We start from the raw sequence: 20,846 nt of genomic DNA on the forward strand, positions 1-20,846 counted from the left end.
CCAATGAATGGTTTTTTTTTTTAGTGCCATAATTTTGCTGCAGTCTGTATGAAACTGTTAGACATCACTGTATTCCTTCCATTCTGAGAATGGAGTCCATTCTTCCATTGCAGTACTCCTTAGCATTGTGTGACTGAGACGATTTATAGGATTTAGTACAAAATCCACGCCCAGTCACAACTGAGGGTGATATTTAAGACACCCTTATAGTGACAGTCATGGAGTTCCACAACACCCATTATGGATAAAATTTAGTGATAGGTCTTAATTTGATGACCAGTCTGATTTTTAACTAGGGTTTTGAATTCAACAAATTTGTCGACCACTTCTTCTTTCTATTTTGAGGGAAATAGACTTCACAACTTCTGCGGGTGGGCATCTGTAATGTTCGCAAAAAAGATCGTGCTCCAGCTTGAGATGTTCCCTTCTCGTTTGGTGAAGGCAGTGGACTTGATTTTTTCTTCAAGATACATAGTGCATCTAATCAAGGAATTACGAGTACATCAGTTATTCATTTTGAGCATTCTGTTTCTGTCTCATGAGTTCAAGCGGCTAAATTGAACATTTGAGATTTGCATATCAATTTTTTTAAACTCTTGGCTCGCCTTATTGCCGCTGGACCATTTTCTCGTATATAAAACAAGTTACCATTAGCACGTAAGAGGTGTTTTTCAGCATTCTAGAATTTGTGTTACGTTCTTCCAAGATTTTTACTTTCAGCTTCTTGATATTTGGTAGATTGTTATGGGATTCAATAGCACATCTAACATTTTAGTAGCTATTTGGAAGACTGTGGAACAGTCTTATTGACAGTAGACCACTGTTTATGCTGACTTGCATTGCTTATAACTTGTCCGCAGCATTGAAGAATTCAGTGTGGTGTTACGGCACCACTAGGTTTCATTTTGTGGAGCTTGAAACACTTCAACAGTGTTTCTTTACGAGCAGATCCTTTAGATGTATTGATTGATTCTAGTTTAAGCCATATCTGACATGAGTGCAGTTCTTAACATGTTTCAGCTCTGTGGGATTGATGGTTAATTGAAGTCTGCCTTTTCTTTTCTGCCTTTCCCTAGTCATGCTTTGTATCCACCTTCTGCAACAGCAAGCATTTTGCCTTCACCAATTAGTGCACATTGTGCTAGGTCTCCAGATATGTATCCCCATGTGTCATTTTTGATGAGCCATGCTTCAACATGTATTCTCAAAGTGTTACAATTATTTCATGACAGCGTATACAGTTGAACTCTGTGTGCAGCAGTCATATGCACCAAATTCATCATGTTAACGAGCTTGCTTTTCTTTTCTTTTCTCTCCGTTCTGCCCCCCCCCCCCCCCTCCCTCTCTCTCCCCGACCTCTCATGTGCTTTTTGACTTGCAAATTTAAGCTTTTGTCTGACTGAAAGTTGTCACCTTTGCTGATCCTGTAATCTGTCGAGAATATGGTTTGAAAACAGGCATTACAGGTAATTACCAAACAGTTTTATTCATAATTTCTTATATGGAAGATAACACAGAACTAAGAACAATGGAGAAAAAAGTGTGTGCCTAGTGACACATATTGTATGCACACCAAAGATATTACGTGGCAAAAAAATACAAGTCTGAACAGAGAGTGACCATTATAACACTAAACATCATTCGACATATGTACATATATCTAAAAACAAAGATGATGTGACTTACCAAATGAAAGTGCTGGCAGGTCGATAGACACACAAACAAACACAAAAATACACACAAAATTCAAGCTTTCGCAACCAACGGTTGCTTCGTCAGGAAAGAGGGAAGGAGAGGGAAAAAGAAAATGTCTGCTTGTGTCTGTGTATGTGCGGATGGATATGTGTGTATGTGCGAGTGTATACCTGTCCTTTTTTCCCCCTAAGGTAAGTCTTTCCGCTCCCGGGATTGGAATGACTCCTTACCATCTCCCTAAAACCCACATCCTTTCGTCTTTCCCTCTCCTTCCCTCTTTCCTGACGAAGCAACCGTTGGTTGCGAAAGCTTGAATTTTGTGTGAATGTTTGTGTTTGTTTGTGTGTCTAGCGACCTGCCAGCACTTTCGTTTGGTAAGTCACATCATCTTTGTTGTTAGATATATTTTTCCCACGTGGAATGTTTCCCTCTATTATATTCGACTTATGTACATAGTTACATTAGCTGGAATTATTTGCCACAGTAGAATGAAGTCATGTAGGCTGAGCTGCTGCCTGCAGGCAGGTATTGAAACAGAAACAGTGAACTGAAGGAAAAGTACCTTACTATTTGTTTTCGTCTAGGACTCTAGGCAGAAATGTTAGATGTCGGGACACATACGAAATATTGTAAATATGTGGTAATGTATCTTTGGAATATAGTTTGTCTTCTTTTATGGAAACTTAGGTAATAATTTGGAGTAAATATTGGACAGTTCATATTATCCTGTAGCAGAAGATCAAGCCTTGGGCTCACTGAACGTAAATTACCCAAATACATTGAATGAGCTGTGGGAGATGGACTTCAGTGCTTTCTTTGAACAGACTTAATTTTTATTTTATTTCACTGCATTTGGGTTATCTTATGATGAATTACAAATTCTTGAGTGACTTGCATATTAAATCAGTGTTGCTTTCAAAAATATGTTTAAACACTGCACCAGTTACATATTTTTATATGCTTAGCAAGAAAGGTTTGGAGAATTTATGTTCATTGTCCAGTGCATACATTTAAGCAAACATTGTGTGATGTTTACATGTGTGTTGTTCTGCCTTTCTTGCACTATAATCATCCTGTTGAGGTTATAATATAATTTTTCTCTCCCATTATGCAGAAAACCACACACACACACACACACACACACACACACACACACACACACACACTGTTTGGGGATGGAGATAAGGTCTTTGTAACAGATAAGATCTTTGTGATTAACATATTTTCACAGACATAGAGTGTGAGTGCGGGTTTGTGTGTCTGTGGTTTTCTGTGCCTTGGAGGAGACACAGTACTTTATAAAGTCAAAAAGATGACTTCAGCACAAGAGAGACAGAACACACACACTTGCAAACATCATACAACATACTTAAGTGAATATTTAAGAATAAAGGAAATTCCTGGATGGAACAGTACTTAAAATGAGGGAAAAGCAATCTGTCACCTATAGTGGACTGATTTTCAGAGTGTAGAAACACATAACAGGAAACATTATTCGCACTAGTCTCATTGTGGCCACAGGAGTGTGCCTTTGGGTGTCTGTACATGGGAAGGTTTGAACTTAAACTAGAATAAAAGCAAGAGCTTGAAAGATAGTGTGAATAATGTTTCCTGTTATGTGTTTCTGTGCTACACACATCAGTCTGCTGTAGTGAGTGATTACCTTTCCCTTATTTTGCATTGTTCAAATATTTGCACTTGACAATGAGAATAAATTCTCAAAACAAGTTGTGCGCTAAGCAGGAAAAAATACATAACTGGTTCAGTGTTCCATTATAAATTGTGAATGAAACAGTCAAAGGCCTTCCAGAAACTTCAAGTATGATGAATGAAATTAAGTTTACTTTATAGTGCAGCTTTAGTTTCAGTACTGTAATGTGATTTGTAAACTCAAAAAATTGCACAGGTGTTTTTTCATGAGGTAGATAACACTGCACTAACAGTTGTTATGAAGTAGAGTAGTTACAATTACACTTTGAGTAAATATTGTGAAAAATATTAGTTAAATCTGTCATCAGAATTTAACTGCAAGTGACACAATGCAGTTTTGTAGCATTGTCTAGAACTTGTGTGTCCATAGCTTATAGAAATTTTTCTAGTAACAAATTGTGACAATAAGAAATTGTAATTAGCAGCTTTTATATGAAGCTTCGATATTAAGCATCTAGTGCACAGCTGCGTACAAGAGTGTACAGATTTTATTCACTAAATGTAGATCACACAGTATGGATACTAAAGTAAATGCATAGATATTGAATTTCAAAGAGTAATAGTGATAAGCAGTAGTTTCACATTATCAAAATTTCAGATTAAATGAAAATATGGGTAAAAAAATACACCTACAAGATGGTAGCATGCATGTAAGACACAAATACAGTGGAGGAATAATAAATACTCAGAACATGTAATTACTTCAAATGTTAAAACTCAAGGGTAGCTACTGAGGTAGAGACTTTTTGAAAGAGAAAGGGAACCTCTGTGGAATGTGTATGTGTATGTGTGTGTGTGGGGTGGGGGGGGGGGAGGGGGGGGGGTGTTGGGTTGGGTTGCTGCCTTCAATTCTAGGAAAGGGTATTCGTAGAATGGAAACAAAATGGGGGGGGGGGGGGGGGAGATTAACTTGTGTCTCTGGCTGAGGACAACCCACCTTGCCGTGTCAGAAAGAATAGATTGAAGATAACATACCAGTAAGCATAACAATAAAGAAATGCCACATGGGCAAGCAGACCTACTCATATTGTTTGCCAGTTGATACAAGCACACTACATAGTTTCTCATATAGCAAATTACAGCAACCAGATGGTAGCATACAAATAAAGAAATAATAAAAACTCCGAAGATGCAATTACTTCACCATCACCAAATTGGCAGAATGTTGAATGGAAGCAAACTGTCTGCCTTAAGACTGTATAGTGCTCTGTTGCTGAGCAAGCTTTACAGCTAGATTCAAGAGATCTGAATACTTGTACGAAACCATTCATTTGAATCCTCCCTCCCAACATCAGTTTCCCTGAACTCTAGAAATGGGAATTTGCTCTCCAACATCATCCACTATCCTCCTGAACTTATCTTTTGTTAGTGTCTATCCCCCCCCCCCACCCCCCCCCACCCCCTCGCCCCCAATGCACAGATGCACCTTTTTTATTCTCAATTTATCACACTTCATTTGCATTATTCTTTTCACTTCTTATCCATCTTTACTTCTTGTTCTGTCCTTCCCCTATCTTTGATCTCACCCTCCTTTTACAAGGTAGGTCTCCTATAAATAGGTTCTGAATAACCTGTCTTTCCCATCCTCTTCCACCCCTCCATCCTCCCCAATCCAACCCTGTTCCCTTTTTCGAAAAGGAACCTGTATTACAGTAGTCTGTATTAAGAGTTGCTCTTTCTAAAGGTAAGTACTGACCGGGTCATCTGTCTCCTTGTTAATTGAACAATATTCTGAACTGAATTTTCCTTTTCATGTAATTTGCCTGTAGTTTTATTTTTGTGTATTGTCTCCTGCTTATATGAATGGTAGAAAATATCATAGGTCACAAAGTCTTTAAATTTCATGTATAAATTTTGCTGCTGCCTTGATTGTGTTAATATTTTTACACTTTGATTAATAAAGATTTGAAATTTGCACCTACAGAACTAAAGAATTTATTGGTCACAAGAAACAGAACCCAAGAGATAGCAGCAAGTGTTCAAACTATTATTCTTGATTTTACATGAATGTTATCTGAAAAAGCATGGAACATGGGAAGCAAATTATTGTGTGAACAAGCAGCAGTTAATACTGTGCCTAACAGAAGCCTTGCTTAGTGAGTAAGACCCACTCTAAAATCTTTTGTTTCAGGGTGCTGAAAACAGCAGGAACATGCAGGTAGTTGTAATTTCATGCTATTATAAATCAAACGTGAGATCCTGCAACATTTAAAAATTTGTTGCATGCTGATATCTGTGAAAAGAGAGCCCTAAACAAGCCTAGGATGCGAGAGGATGTTGTAATTAACAATTCAATTTGTGTGCTGTATGTTGATACCACCCATTTATTTCTCCCCAAATTTACCTTTCACCATATAGGTTTCAGTGAGCACATTGTCCTTTGCAAGTGATCAGCTTGAAGCCGTAATTAACTTTAGTAATGCACTTTCTATGAAACTTCTCGTTAAGAAAAAAGGGGATCAAATAATAGAGAATCACTTGTACCTGCAAAACAAAATTAAGTAGCAATTTGTCTTTTGCACTCCAACCTGCAGTGGGTGGTAGAAGAAAAAAGAAATGCTTCAAGGGAGCCCTTTTCTCTTAACACTAGAACGGACAGTGCGGGGGGGGATGTGGGACACGCTTTTCTACAACACCAAAAATACTTCTTTTACTGTTTATTGGTGTTTAAATTTACCATGCATTTATTTAAAAATAAGGTTTTGTTCACCTAAAAATCTGATTATTCAGCATTTAAAAAAATTCTTGAACATTTAAAACTTTTTGGAAGTTTTCGTTCTTACAAGTTATGAATTTAGGGTTGTCACACAATATTACACATTTTAGTGCACAGTACGATCTAAAAAAATGGTTGTCACTCATTAGGATATACATGTTACTTAACTGTACTTTATGCACAGTCTTTGCATAACATTACAGAATGAGGCAGACACAGCCTCTTTCCAGGTCTTTTACAAAAATATTTAGTTTTATTGTCTTTGCAGTTATCACAATGACCTCATTTGCCTTCTGGAACTACTTCCCTCTCAGTGGTAATCCTAGATATGCCTGCTGTCAGCTGCTGAATGTTCTGTAGGAAATTCTTCTGGTTAGCTCTCTGTGCCATATGTGGTTTTATAAGTTCCAAACACAGTTGCTTAAGGAGTAGCCTTCTTGAAGTACCAGTCCTGTGTTTGCTTTCTATACTACAAATGCATTTATACCAGCAATGTTGAAAGTGCCATAAAACATGTGCAGTAGCCAGCATCTTGTGTGCCTTCCAGTATTTTGGTATGAACACACCTCGTCAACAACATGCGGTCACGTCCGTGTTGAATTATAGAACATAATAGTCTCTGGCTTCTTCAAATTATTTATTTCTTTGCCAGTTTTATTGCTTGTGTGCTTTGATGAGAGGAAAATTACACATTTATTTTTCTTTGGCACATCCAGTCTGAAATTGTCGCTAAATCCGGATATGGATGAATGTATTTGTCTCTCCTTGTGGGTCAAGAATTCCAAAGGAATTTCTCTTTTGTTTTTGCACACTGTTCGAACAAGTGTAAGCTTACAATCTCTGACAAGTATCCTAGCAACAGTGTTGCTTATGAACCAGTTGTACAGGATAATATTCCTTCCTGTACTGTTTATTGACTCTGCAGGTTTCAGCACATCATCATCAGCTGTGTTACTCACTTGGAAAAAAACCTGCAGGTTGTAGTCCCAGATATACTTACAAATTTTGTACGTAGGCTGTTTTAGCATCTGCTGTGATAAATATTTTGATCTCTTACTTTCCAGGTTTGAAAGGAAATACATTTTGAAAGAACAACTTCCTCAAAAGGATAGTAACATTTCATTCACTGTAAGGTATTAACACGTTGTGTAAGGCCTTGTACAGTTTTGTGAATCCTTCCATAACATAATGTACATGAGTCAGTTTATTACATTTTTATTTTCCTCTCTTGTGTGAATGTTATCTAATCTGACACATCCCAAAAGAAAATTAAATCTTTTTACGTGACATACTTGGAGGGAAGATTTCTGTCCCTGTGCCACAAATGTCCCCAAATTCTTTCTTATTCATTTCACCTCTGTGAGGAATGCCAGAAATGTACAAAAGACCAAAAAATGTGTTGTACTCTTTCTTTTATTCCAAGTTTCGTGCAGTATTTTGAGTCACTTTTATAAAGAGGTCTTACACGATCAGCATAAGTATTTGTGCTCTCTATTTTCAAACCAAACAAATAATTGTCAGTGAACAGTTTCCATCTCAATGATGGTCGTAGCATTTCTGGCTCCCCCACTGACACATGCATAATTATATTGTGAGATCTGGTACAAAAATTTGGGTTAGGAACATTTTCAGCCATCTAATTTGTTTGTCTGTTGACAGATAGCAAGATGATGATGTGTACTCATGTTTCTGATGGAAATAACAATATCATCTTTGCTGTCAATCTGTTCGTAACTCATTTCACTTTTTGTGTTGTGACCACTTTCAGGAACAAAATTAGGATCTACATCCAAATTGTCATTATCACGTTTTAATAACAGTTTTTCAGTTTCTTCCACACTTAGTGGGCCCTGCCAAGCCATTTTCGAGCAGTTTTATTGCTCTCTGTCGCTATAACAAGAAAAGTGCCTACACAGAAAAAGCTAATGTAAACGGATGGGTTTGGTCTCTCTAACCCAGAACATGTTTCTTCCCATGTTATTGATCAACTGATGAACAATTATAAAACAAGTAGTGGTCTCTAGGAGCATCAAAACTAAAAGCTACAGTGATAGGCTTACTTTTGTGGATATTTTTAAAACATAAATCGCCTGGGTCTGGGAGAGACAGCCTGTCCGTTCTAGGGTTAAATCTTGTTTTTGAATACATTAGACTTAGTCGTAGGTATAAACATTTGTTATCGCTTCACCTATGAGGCACAAATTCCATGATAGAGAAGTGTTTTCTTTTTCTATACTTGTAATAGAATATTATATTTGTTACTTATAGATCCACAGACATGTTTAGTTCATTCTGTTGTTATCATACTTTTTTTTTTTTTTTTTTTTTTTTTTTTTTTTTTTTTTTTTTTTTTTTTTCCCCACCTTCTGACCTCCTTCCTACGGCATGATATTTCTAAATGTGTTTGTGAGAATGTCCCAAAGGAGGGTCCAGTTATGTACTGAAACTTTTCAGTGCAGTGTGGAGCACTTGTGATATAAGTTCTGTAATGTCCCAAGTAGTATATCACTTAAAATAAATCCTGAACTTTTCAGAAATTCCATTAAATTTAGAACAATGTTGACCTAATACTGTGTGTGTGTGTGTGTGTGTGTGTGTGTGTGTGTGGGGGGGGGGGGGGGGGGGGGGGGGGGCACTTTCCTTACTTTGAAGACAGATTGTAGTGTGCTATTGTTCACATGCACATTGCTAGCTTAGTGATGATCATAATATTGTCATTCAAACTTCAATGTTTGTTGTAAATGAATAGGTATTTCGTGGATACAGACATATACACAAAATAGAGAACTGTAGTTGTATGCAACAGAGTAAATATGAGCCCTTTGTTAATAGAACTTACCACTATTTCAGCATGTCTCCTGTCAGTTTTGTTTGCGAAATCTAACACTGGCATGAAAATTTCAACCAGAATCCTTGGATTGCTGATGGCAGAAATGGTTAATATAAAAACTCTGTAGATGAAAACTAGAAACCCATACTTCGAGTCTAGCTGTTGCATGTTCTTTCAGACCATGATTGATGATGGCATTCTTCCTTGATGGAAGTAGCCTAACTCTTGAGACACATCATGGTACGAGGTGTGTGTGTGTGTGTGTGTGCGTGTGTGTGTGTGTGTGTGTGTGTGTGTGTGTGTGTTTGTTTGTTTGTCTAATATACCTTCTTCCTAATGTATTGCTTAACTTTTTCTCACACACGGACCATGTTTCCCTGGTAACCTCATAATATCTATATTGAGAATCAGCATTGCTGAGGTATGATAAATATTGTGTTTTTCCAAGACTGTAATTCACAAGAACAGCCATTCTACCAAATGGTACGTTTTAAGAAAAACCACTTTAAATAAATAATTGTTGTGTAGTTTCCACAGCCTTATGCAACTCTTTCTGTGTGATGACATCTTGTCAGATAACAAGTCACTTCTGTCACTCAGTCAAGAAGCTTCTTGTTTGTATGGTTATGAAGTCTTTTGTGACAGAGGCCTGGGACGAAAAGTCATCAGTAAACTTGGCACTTCAAATTTCAATTTTATCCCAATTTGACACGGATTGCTTAGGTAGAACATTTTATCCGGCTTTGTATTTGGTGCACAAAGACTGAGTTGACCTCATTTCAGATCATTCCATCAATGAAAAATGAGTCTTGACCTCAGAGTTCGCAACTGTGATACCAACTATTAGACAAATGGCTTGTGATGAGTAAAGCTGTTCTGCAAAATATAGATCATGTCCAGAGATTGATACCGAGCGAGGTGGTGCAGTGGTTAGCATACTGGACCTCCATTCGGGAGGACGATGGTTCAAACCCGTATCCAGCCATCCTGATTTAGGTTTTCCATTATTTCCCTAAATCGCTTCAGACAAATGCCAAGGTGTTTCCTTCATAAGGGCACGGCTGACTTCCTCCCACATCCTTTCCTAACCTGATGGGACCAATGGTCGCACTGTTTGGTCCCCTCCCCTGAATCATACAAAATCCAGTTTGATGACAGTATTCATCAGATCATTATTTCATGTGTGAATACTTATAATATCAATGTAGGACAATACAATGAACACTTGTTCCAGATGGACACACTTAAAAATCATCATTCATTCAAGCACAAGGCACATTATTACATAACAGTGTCAGTGCAGTTGAGGTAGGGGAAGGGTGGTACAGATACTGCACCTGATAATTTAATTGAAGAAAGTCGGAGTGTGTCCAAGTCTGTTGCATAATGTAACACCAGCAGTAGTAGAAAAATTCCAACTACAAGATCATAAAGAAATCATGGTACCACCATAAACACTGGAGTGTTAAAGATGTAGAAGAGAGCTTTGCATGATCAAAATTAAGATCAAGCCCAGCTGATGAGCATTCACTCCTTTAAAACACAAAGGAATTACAGACATTAGCTGCCAGGGGCATTGGTGTATGTCAGTGGGCAAGTTATAAATTTGTGCCGGACCTGGATTTTAAACCTAGGTCTCAGACTTATTAGGCAGATGAGCTGGCCACTGCACCATCTGCATGGCTACCTTAGCGGAATTTTGAGCTTGCCTCATTGATTAATCCTATTGGCAGCCAGTGTCTATAATTCCTTTGTGTCTTGATTCATAGTGGCCGCAGGATTAAAATGATGTATTTTTCTTTTGGACATGACACTACATTTACGTTCTCTCCTTATAAAGAGTCAAGATCCTCCACATTCCTACATTATACGAACTGCAGTTGTAGCTGCACCAGTGCAGTGGTATCATGTCCATGTCCTTATCTGTCACTTCTACCTCCTCATTGTTATCAGTATTCTTGTAGGCAGCAACATGACTGTGTAATTGTTTTCTGGCGAAGAGTTTTAAAGCTCGCCTGTTGAAGGCACTTTCCTTGCTGCTGTAGTAGCAGTAGACACAAATTACATCAGGCAACCACTCATCTGTGGGTGAATTATGAGTAGTGCATAGGTGACTTACAAGATTATTCCTGTAGTAGAAGTTCAGACACATTCGTTAATACATATAACAACAAATTATATTTTATTGCAGCTGTATCCCTCCTTATACTCTTCTGCTCGGGTAGATACTGTAGAGGAAATACTTTGTAGTTAGTCAACCTGTACTGCTTACTTTCCATCAGCAACATTGTAAATACAATTACTTCTACTTGTTTTCCAAGCTGCCAAGCCTGTTTCACCATTCCAGTTCACACAATGGTTGTATAACTGCCATATTTTTACTTGCTAGTTGTGAACTGCTTTTGCCATGGTATCTTAGGTGTCTCTTCTTCCAAGACTTTCTCTGTGCAGTACCTCTGATGACTGTTCATCCAGTATTTTTGTATCTGTTTTATAATCCAAGCCACCATTGGGCAATCATGAGTTTGACCAGAATTTCCCTGCTGATTATTATTCCTGTGAGTTTATACACTTTGCCCATGCAAGGCAACTACAAAGATTTAGGGAAAGTGTACTGAAATCACTTAACAAAAATAGTAGCAGGTATCATAATACCTGTACCATGCTTGTGTTATTACATGAATGTTTATTACTGTGATGCACACTGTGATTATCTTTTTGTTTCACTTTATTTTTGTACCAGTCTAATGTAAACAGTACCTTTTTGTGCAGTGTACGTTGAGCCATTCCATACCAATATTTCATTGAAATATAAATGTACAAAGCTGTAGCATGTATTGTCATTGATTTATTTTGCATTGCAGATAACATTTCACTTCAAATTTTAAGTTGGAAGTCAACATTGATTATTTTCAGTATCTGGAACAGCTGAGGATTGTCATCTTAACAACTACCATAAAGAGACAATAGAAGATCGTGGCTGACCAGCATCCGTGGGTGTGGGTTTCTGGGGGGGGGGGGGGATTTCAAAGAGTAGGGAAAGGTTTAGAAGTGATGTTGGACTAATCTTGTAGCTTCAGAATCCAGAGAACTAACAATGATTTGCTGGAACTAGCAATTCAAAAGTGAGAAATAGACTCTGAGGAAACTACACGATAAAAAGAAACCGTAAGATAAAAATCGGCAGAAAAGCATCATAATGGAAAAATGGCACAAGGGGCTTAAAATAACAGAAAACAAAAACAACCACTGCAGACTGCTCCAGTGCCAGTGAAATACGTAATTCAGATTGTAAATAGAAACAGTGAGGAAGGAGTATTGCGGAGAATCATGGAAAATTGTTTGTGCACAATTAAGAAATACATTTTCCCAGCAGACAGTAGCATTATTTAAGATACATGTATATCAGGAGCCAAATACTTGTTGGAGCTTGGAAGCACAAATGCTGAGAGGGATTTCTTATGAGCCAAATGATGATGTAAACAACTGAGTTACTGCTGTTATAGGATGATCAGCAACAAGGTGCTTCATGTTGTTAGTGCAGGTGGTTTATTTGTAGCTATTCTTTCTGACATAGTAGTTTGTGGTGGATATTTCTGTGTAAAAATCGTATCAAAATCTGCAATTTACTTGATAGGTCACATTTATGACTTTGTTCTGTTGGAGTCACTGAAATTATCACATGACAGAGGATACTACTGTAGATAATCATTCTTAGTACGAAGGTTGAATGAAAAGTAATGCCTCCACATTCGTTAATTGGATTTGGATGGGAGTATTTTAATAAATCAAATGCGGAAGTAATTGTTAGAATGTGATCTTTAATTACCAATATTCACTTTTCCACATAATCACCAGCCAATTGGATACATTCCTGCCAATGATGAACAAGTTTTTTGAAGCCGTCACAGAAGAAGTCGACACACTGTTTCCGCAACCACAGTCTCACAGTTCCATCAAAGTCTTCATCAGAAGCATAATGACGACCTCGCAGATTGTCTTTCATTTACCGGGAACATGTGAAAGTCAGACGGTGTTAAATCTGGACTGTATGGAGGATGCCGTACAGTGGTAAGATTCAGTCCCTGAAGTTCTGGTGTGGTGGCACATGAAGTGTGTAGTTTGGCATTGTCATGCTGCAGGAAAACATTTCCCTTTTGCTTTTGGACCCTTGATAGTCGTTGTTTCAAAGTGTGCAGTGTTGTGATGAATTTATTGTTGTTCCACGATCAAGGAAATCAACATGCATAAAATCACCTGCGTCTCAGGGCTGCGTCTTGAATTCTTCGTGTCGATATTCCATAGACTGCCGTTTCGTCTCCAGGTCGTAAGGGTGTACCCACATTTCATCTCTTGTCACAATTGAATGGAGAAAGTGTCACCTTAATTCTTGTAACGGAGAGAAGTTCCTGGCAAATTTCAAGTCCGTGTGCTTTCATTTCAGGAGTCAGCATCCGGGGTACCCACCATGCACAGGTGTTCAGATAGCCGAGCAAAGCAATAATGTGACCCACACGTTCTTGTGAAATGCCGATTGTGGTTTCATTTTCTTTCTTAGTGATACAACGATCGTCCTGAATCAGTCTGTCAACATTTTGCTTGTGAAACTCAGTGGTTGCTGTCACAGGATGTCAAACTCTTTGTTTGTCACGCAGGTCAGATGTTCCCACCTTAAAATCTTTAGACTTACTCGCCCAATGACGCGCAGTACTCACATCAACACAATCACCATAAAATGCTTTCATTCTCTGATGAATCTCCTGTGGGGTGACACCTTCTGCTGTCAAGAATTGAGTGACTGCACATTGCTTAAATCACATTGACTGACCATCTACACAGGGTTCCATACTTTACACTGTAACAACACAACCTTTCAATGCTAAAGCTTCCCACCAACTGGAGCAGTAGAGAAGAGGCTACGGAACAAGCCAGTACCTGCCACATACCAGTCCTGCCAACTGTTGAAGAGTTACGAAGGTGGAGGCATTACTTTTCAGTCAACCCTCATATATACAAAGTGGTCAGAAACAACCTGAAAATCTTGTAGGGGTGTTTGCAGGGTAGGCTGTCATAGGAAATAATTGTTATGAAAAAAATCTCTCTGTTGTGTCGTTTCAGACTTAATTGCTTTCAAAGTTAGCCTATCAGACTCTTAGTGTAGATGATAGCACATGAGGATGCTCAGCCTTTGGTTTGGGTTTGATCCTTTTTACAGTCCCATGTCCAATTCTTGTATCACTGTCTTGTTTGAGTTTAAGAAACCAACTAAAGAACACATTTGGTGGCACTATCTCTGGTGGGCTGTTTTAATTTACCTGTGCAATGTCCTGATTGGCTAACTTCTACGCTAATTAACTCTAAAACCATGCAACATACCACATTTTTTTCCCTAAGAGTTACTTCTCAGTACACCACACTGTGCAATACTCACACAAGCTCTACAGACTGTTTCTGACCATTCTGTATATAATATGATGATGTATATAATATAAAACATTAAGGAATTAAAACCTTTCATACGGAGAAGTTCCATATTTGTTATATCACTCTGAATCCAGTTGATTGAAGCTAAGCTAAATCTTTGGAACATTTATTCTAAGTGATTCAACTGTTCTTTGTTCATAAGTGCCCATAAAATTTGTTCTTCATAATTAATGGGGTGTCTTCACCTACTTAGAAATTTAAGAAATAAACTTATGTTTTATACCTGTATTTGGATTAATTCCTACGGTTTTCTGTATACGTAACATTATCCTTTCTTTCTTACAGCTCATTACTCTGTGGTCTTGGCTGCCAGTGAGAATAACAATGTACCAGCCAGTTCTTTTATACACTACAGAGGAACATGGTTGTAGCTTAACTACCTTCTTCGTGCGTGTGGAACACCATGAACCCACACTTCTGATGATAAAGACTTGCAACAATGAGGTATTATTGTACTGTCAAAAAATTTTTTGTTTGGTTTTCATAAAACTTTCTCACTTTGTGTTGCATTGTTCATTAACTTTATTGTAATTATGAAGAAAAACATCCTTTTTTTCTTCTATGCTGAATTTTGTTTTCTCAAGTTCTTGAGGCTGAGTGAACTCATTCTGTTTGATTCCTCACTCTTTTCCATGTTTTCAATGTCATATAGCCCGCATCTCGTGGTCGTGCGGTAGCGTTCTCGCTTCCCACGCCCGGGTTCCCGGGTTCGATTCCCGGCGGGGTCAGGGATTTTCTCTGCCTCGTGATGGCTGGGTGTTGTGTGCTGTCCTTAGGTTAGTTAGGTTTAATTAGTTCTAAGTTCTAGGGGACTGATGACCATAGATGTTAAGTCCCATAGTGCTCAGAGCCATTTTGAACCAATGTCATATAAAGCCAAATACACATACATGACTCAGTTTAAAATTTCCTTCCTGAGAGCAGTTACTGCGAATGTTTCACAAATTGCAATATCTACATCTACATTGATACTCTGCAAATCACACTTAAGTGCCAGCAGAGGATTTATCAAACTGCCTTTATAATAATTCTCTATTAGTCCACTCTTGAACAGCGTGCGGAAAAAAACGAACACCTATATAAATCTGTGTGAGCTCTGATTTCCTGTATTTTATTATGATCCTTTCTCTCTCTGTCGGTCAGTGTCAGTAAAATATTTTCACTTTCGGAGGAGAAACTTGGTGACTGAAATTTCATGAAACAATTATGCTGTAACGAAAAAGTCTTTGTTTTATTGATGTCCATCCCAAATCCTGTATCATGTCTGTGATACTCTCCCCCCTATTTCGTGGTAATACAAAATGTGCTGCTCTTCTTTGAACATTCTCGATGTACTCTATTAATCCTATCTAATAAGGATCCCACACTGTGCAGCAGTATTCTAAAAGAGGACGGACAAATTTAGTGCAGGCAGTCTGTTTTGTAGATCTGTTACATTTTCTAAGTGTTCTGCCAATGAACCACAGTCTTTGGTATGCCTTCCCCACAACATTTTCTGTGTTCCTTCCATCTTAAATTGTTTCTAATTATAATTCATTGTTATTTAGTTGAATTTATGGCCTTTAGATCAGAATGATTTGTTATGTAATCGAAGTTCAATGGATTCCTTTTAGCACTTGTGTGGATGACTACACACTTTTCATAATTGAGGGTCAATTTCCAATTTTCATACCTTTTGTTTGCTAAATTATTTTGCAATTTATTTTGATCTTGTGTTGAGTTTACTAGACAATAAACCACAGCACCATCTGCAAACAGCCTAAGACGGCTGCTCAGATTGTCTCCTAAATTGTTTATATAGATACAGAACAATTAAGGACCTGTAACACTACCTTAGGGAATGCCAGAAATCACTTCAGTTTTACTCAATGACTTTCTGTCAATTACTATGAACAGTGACCTCTCTGACAGGAAATCACAAATACAGTCACATAACTGAGATGATATTCCCTAAGATCACAATTTCATATTTCACTACAAGCCGCTTGTATGGTTGTACGGTACAGAATCAATTTGAAATCCCTTGTCAATAGCACTCAATACTTCATGTGAATACAGAGCTAGTTGTGCTTCATAAGAACGATGTTTCCTAAACTTGTGTTGCCTTGTGCATCAATAGATTGTTCTCTTGGAGGTAATTCATAATGTTCAAACACAATATATGTTCCAGAATCCTGCTGCATATCAATGATAATGATATGGGCCTGTAATTTAGTGGATTACTCCTACTACCTTTCTTGAATATTGGTGTGACCTGTGTTTCTTTCTACTTCTTTCGATATGGATCTTTTGTCAAGCGAGTGGTAGTTAAATGATTGATGAGTATAGAGCTGTTGCATCAGCATACTCTGAACCTAATTGGTATACGTTCTGGACCAGAAGGCTTGCTTTTAATAAGAGATGTAAGTAGCTTCACTAATCTGAGAATTTCTACTTCTCAGTTACTCATGTTGGCAGCTGTTCTTGGTTCAAGTTCTGGAGTATTTACTTTGTCTTTTTTGGTGAAGGAATATTGAAAGGCTATGTTTTTAGTAACTCTGCTTTCGCAGCACTGTCTTAGATAATATTTCCATTACTATTGCACAGAGAAGGTACCGACTGTGTCTTGCCGACTTTACGTATGACCAGAATCTCTTTTGATTTTCTGACAAGTTTCGAGATAAGGTTTCATTGTGGAAGCTGTTATAAATATCTCACGTTTATTTTGGTGCTAAATTTTGAGCTTCTGTAAAAGGTTGCCAATCTTGGAGATTTAGTATTCGATTTAATTTGACATGCTTATTTCATTATTCCTCCAACACTGTTCTGACCCGTTTTGTGTACCAAGGGGGATCAGCTCTGTTGTTTGTTAATTTATTTGGTATAAATATCTTAATTCCTTTCAGTACTATTTCTTTGAATTCAAGTCCCATCTGGTCTGCATTTGCATTGTTAATTTGGAAAGAGTGCAGATTGTTCCTCAGGAAGGCCTCAAGTGAATTTTAATCTAATTTTTTCAATAGGTATATTTTTTGTTTATTTTTGGAGGATTTGGGGGCTACAATATTCAATTCCGCTATGACAAATCCGTATTTACTAATCCCTGTATCGGTTTTGATGCTCGTCATTAGCTCAGGGTTATTTGGTGCTAAGAGGTCATGTGTGTTTACGCAACCGTTTACTATTTGTGTGGGCTCATGAACTAACTGCTTGAAATAATTTTCAGAAAATGCGTTTTGCACAATTGTGGATGGTGTTTTAAGTATACCCTGGGTTTAAATATATCTTTTTGCCAACATATTGAGGATAAATTGGGGTCACCACTTTTGTATCCTGCCTAGCAGGCAGCACGTGTGTGTGCTCCTGTTAACAGAAGGGTAGGCTGAATTTAGTAAGCTAGGAGGAGCAGGTGAGGTAGAACACTTGGTATTGCAATTAAAAGTTGATTTACTATGTACTGAGCATGTAGGTGCGAAGCTGCACATCAAGTTACAAAGTTACAAGTAGTGGCTCGCCCACTATGAAATAGAAACAGTGTTGTTTGGTCGTCTGCTCGGCATCAAATGGCCAGAATCTACAACATTGCTCGTAGATATTCACAGCACCGGCGTTGCCGTCTGTGTTGGTGTCATAGTGCCAACCTGCGAAGTTGCAGACGTGCAACTGTGGGTTGTGAAAGCTTGAATTTTGTGTGTGTGTTTGTGTTTGTTTATGTGTCTATCAACATACCAGTGCTTTCGTTTGGTAAGTTACATCATCTTTGTTTTTAGATATATTTTTCCCACGTGGAATGTTTCCCTCTATTATATTCATTACACTATACTTATATAATATATATATATATATATATATATATATATATGTCTGCTTGTGTCTGTATGTGTGGATGGATATGTGCGTGTGTGCGAGTGTATACCTGTCCTTTTTTCCCCCTAAGGTAAGTCTTTCCGCTCCCGGGATTGGAATGACTCCTTACCCTCTCCCTTAAAACCCACTTCCTTTCGTCTTCCCCTCTCCTTCCCTCTTTCCTGATGAGGCAACAGTTTGTTGCGAAAGCTTGAATTTTGTGTGTATGTTTGTGTTTGTTTGTGTGTCTATCGACCTGCCAGCGCTTTTGTTCGGTAAGTCACCTCATCTTTGTTTTTATATATAATTTTTACACTATACTTACATATTCTAAATTCTGTAGGTATATCTGTAACTTTTTAACTGACACCCTTCACGTTAGCAAAATCTCTCCAAGATAGTAGGAGAAAGTTGAAAGACAATACAGTAGTTAAAGAGGAAGAAATTGCCTCATACGGAAGTAAAGTGGGGGGAAAAAATGAGGCAGTTAACCCAGAACCTGCTGGGCGTCACTCCACCTAACCTGCAAAGAGGGCAAATCATCCTGAGGATCTAAACATTTATTTTTTATCAAGTTCTTTCTTGTGTCCCATTTTGGAATCAATCAGAAATACTGCTTTGGGGTGTGGTAGCCCTGTTATCTTGAAAGGTCCAGCATATCTTGGGAAAATCTTACTCATCTGTTTATTTATATTTGAACTCTGACAGTACTCATTTATTAGTACTAATCAATTATATTAATTGATGGTATATGTGCCCTTTCATTGTATTTGTATACTGTTAAGTCTGCCTGCCTATTCAAATTGTCATTTACTATCTTAGTAGCGTCTCAGAAGTTATATTTCTTAATGATGGCCATTTAAATAGCATTGGCAGAAGTTCTGCGGTAAAATTCTTATCTAATACATCGTAAGGGGACAGTCCTTTTGATGTATGATAGTGTGTTCAGTATTACTTAGAACTCTGGGCTCTTCTGATGCCAAGTTGTGTATTTGTCAGAGCAATACAGTCAAAATAAATGACCAATTTCCTTCCTAATCCTCTCACACAGGTTCGATTGTGAATGATATTTTGATATACATACATGTTTAACTCCTTCGCAAGCTAAAAATTCTTCATAACTGATACTCATAAACTGTGACCCATTGTCAGTCAATAATCTGTTTGGTTCTCTTGTACCTATAAAATATTCTTCCAAGCAGTTTTTAGTGTCCGTGGTTGCCTTCTTTGTAAGATATAATTTTCATATTTTGGCCATCATTCCTCTAAGACAAAAATATTTGTTACTCCTCCTCTTCTTATTGGTAGCTATCCAAAAACATTTGCTGCTGCAAGATCATACAGAGCTTTCGGTATTATCTTGAATGATACATGGTTGCAATCTTCTTTGACTTTTTGGTTTTATCTCACATGTTCTAATTATTTTTCTTATTTTTTATTAAAGTTCTTAAAATAATAAAACTTACTCATATGTTTAAGCCATTTGCGTGTTCCAAAATGTCCATTTTCTTTATGTGTGAATTGTATTAATTCATTTTCTAGGGTTTTTGGAATACATAGCTTCCACTGTGCTTTATTGTTACATAACTTCCAGAATAGTGCTTCTACCCTTATCATCCAAATGTATTTATCTTCTACCAATGTGCTGTTTTTTCACATTTTTGTAGTTTGTCTGTAAATTATACATCAGTGCTTATACCTTGTTGTATTCTTAATGCGAACTTTCTTACTTTATCATTTGTATAACTTATTGTCAAGAAGTTCTTGTTATGTCATTCACACCTGAAGGTATTCATGATAATGCATCTGATAGTACATATTTTGAACCATTTTTGTATTTAATTTCTATTTGGTATTCCTATTGGAATAATCCCCATCTCATTAATCTGTTGTGTAGTAATCTGCTTTCCATAAGGAAAGAGAATGGCAATGATCTTAATATATTAGGATCTTGGACTCCCAAATGAGCTTTTTTATACTCCACATAATAGCTGATAATTCCTTCCCTGTCTCTATATAGTTAATTCAAGTTTATCAAGACTGGGATTCCATTCACCCTGGAAAAAGTTCACATGCGATATCAAATTCAGAATCGTCAGTTCTAACGTAAAGGCTTCATGCATTACAGGATGTTGCAAAATTGGTACATTTATCAATGCCTGCTTAATATTACAGAGTGCTTCAGATGCTGCAATTTGTCTTTGTTTCAGTAATGATAATAATCTTGGAACTTTCATTGGTTGGCCTTGTATATAGCGACGATAGAATCCGACTGAACACAGAAACGAGTGTAATTGTTTTACATTTTGTGGCTCTGGATGGTCTTGGCCTCTGTTCTTTTAGGATCTGATCTTACTCTCTTCACCTCTACTAAATTTCGTAGGAATTTCAGTTCTTCCCTTCTGAAATGGGATTTTGCTATCTTAATTGTGATACCCTTTTCCTGAAACTTTCCTAGCATTGTAGTTAATAATACATAGTCTTCTTCCCACATCCTGGATACTATTAATATATCGTCTACATAAATAATTAATACTTATAGCAGTTCCTTACCTAGTGCCTCATCTAGTGCTTGTATGAACACTG

The 20,846-nt window shown here is 37.5% G+C and overlaps 1 protein-coding gene across 5 annotated transcripts in view; it reads left to right on the top strand.

The window, feature by feature from the left end:
• The window catches only part of LOC126457378 (GTPase-activating protein skywalker), a 313,983-nt gene that overhangs the window by 276,172 nt on the left and 16,965 nt on the right, over positions 1–20,846 (top strand). For 3 of the 5 annotated variants that reach the window (XM_050093629.1, XM_050093632.1, XM_050093630.1), the window contains 2 exons: positions 5,537–5,563; positions 14,721–14,879. In XM_050093629.1, coding sequence (XP_049949586.1) covers positions 5,537–5,563; positions 14,721–14,879 — 186 coding nt within the window. The remainder of the gene's footprint in view (positions 1–5,536; positions 5,564–14,720; positions 14,880–20,846) is intronic. The other 2 variants (XM_050093631.1, XM_050093633.1) reach the window with 1 other exon arrangement.

Source organism: Schistocerca serialis, chromosome 2 (genome assembly GCF_023864345.2).
Source record: "Schistocerca serialis cubense isolate TAMUIC-IGC-003099 chromosome 2, iqSchSeri2.2, whole genome shotgun sequence".
Lineage (NCBI taxonomy): Eukaryota > Metazoa > Arthropoda > Insecta > Orthoptera > Acrididae > Schistocerca > Schistocerca serialis.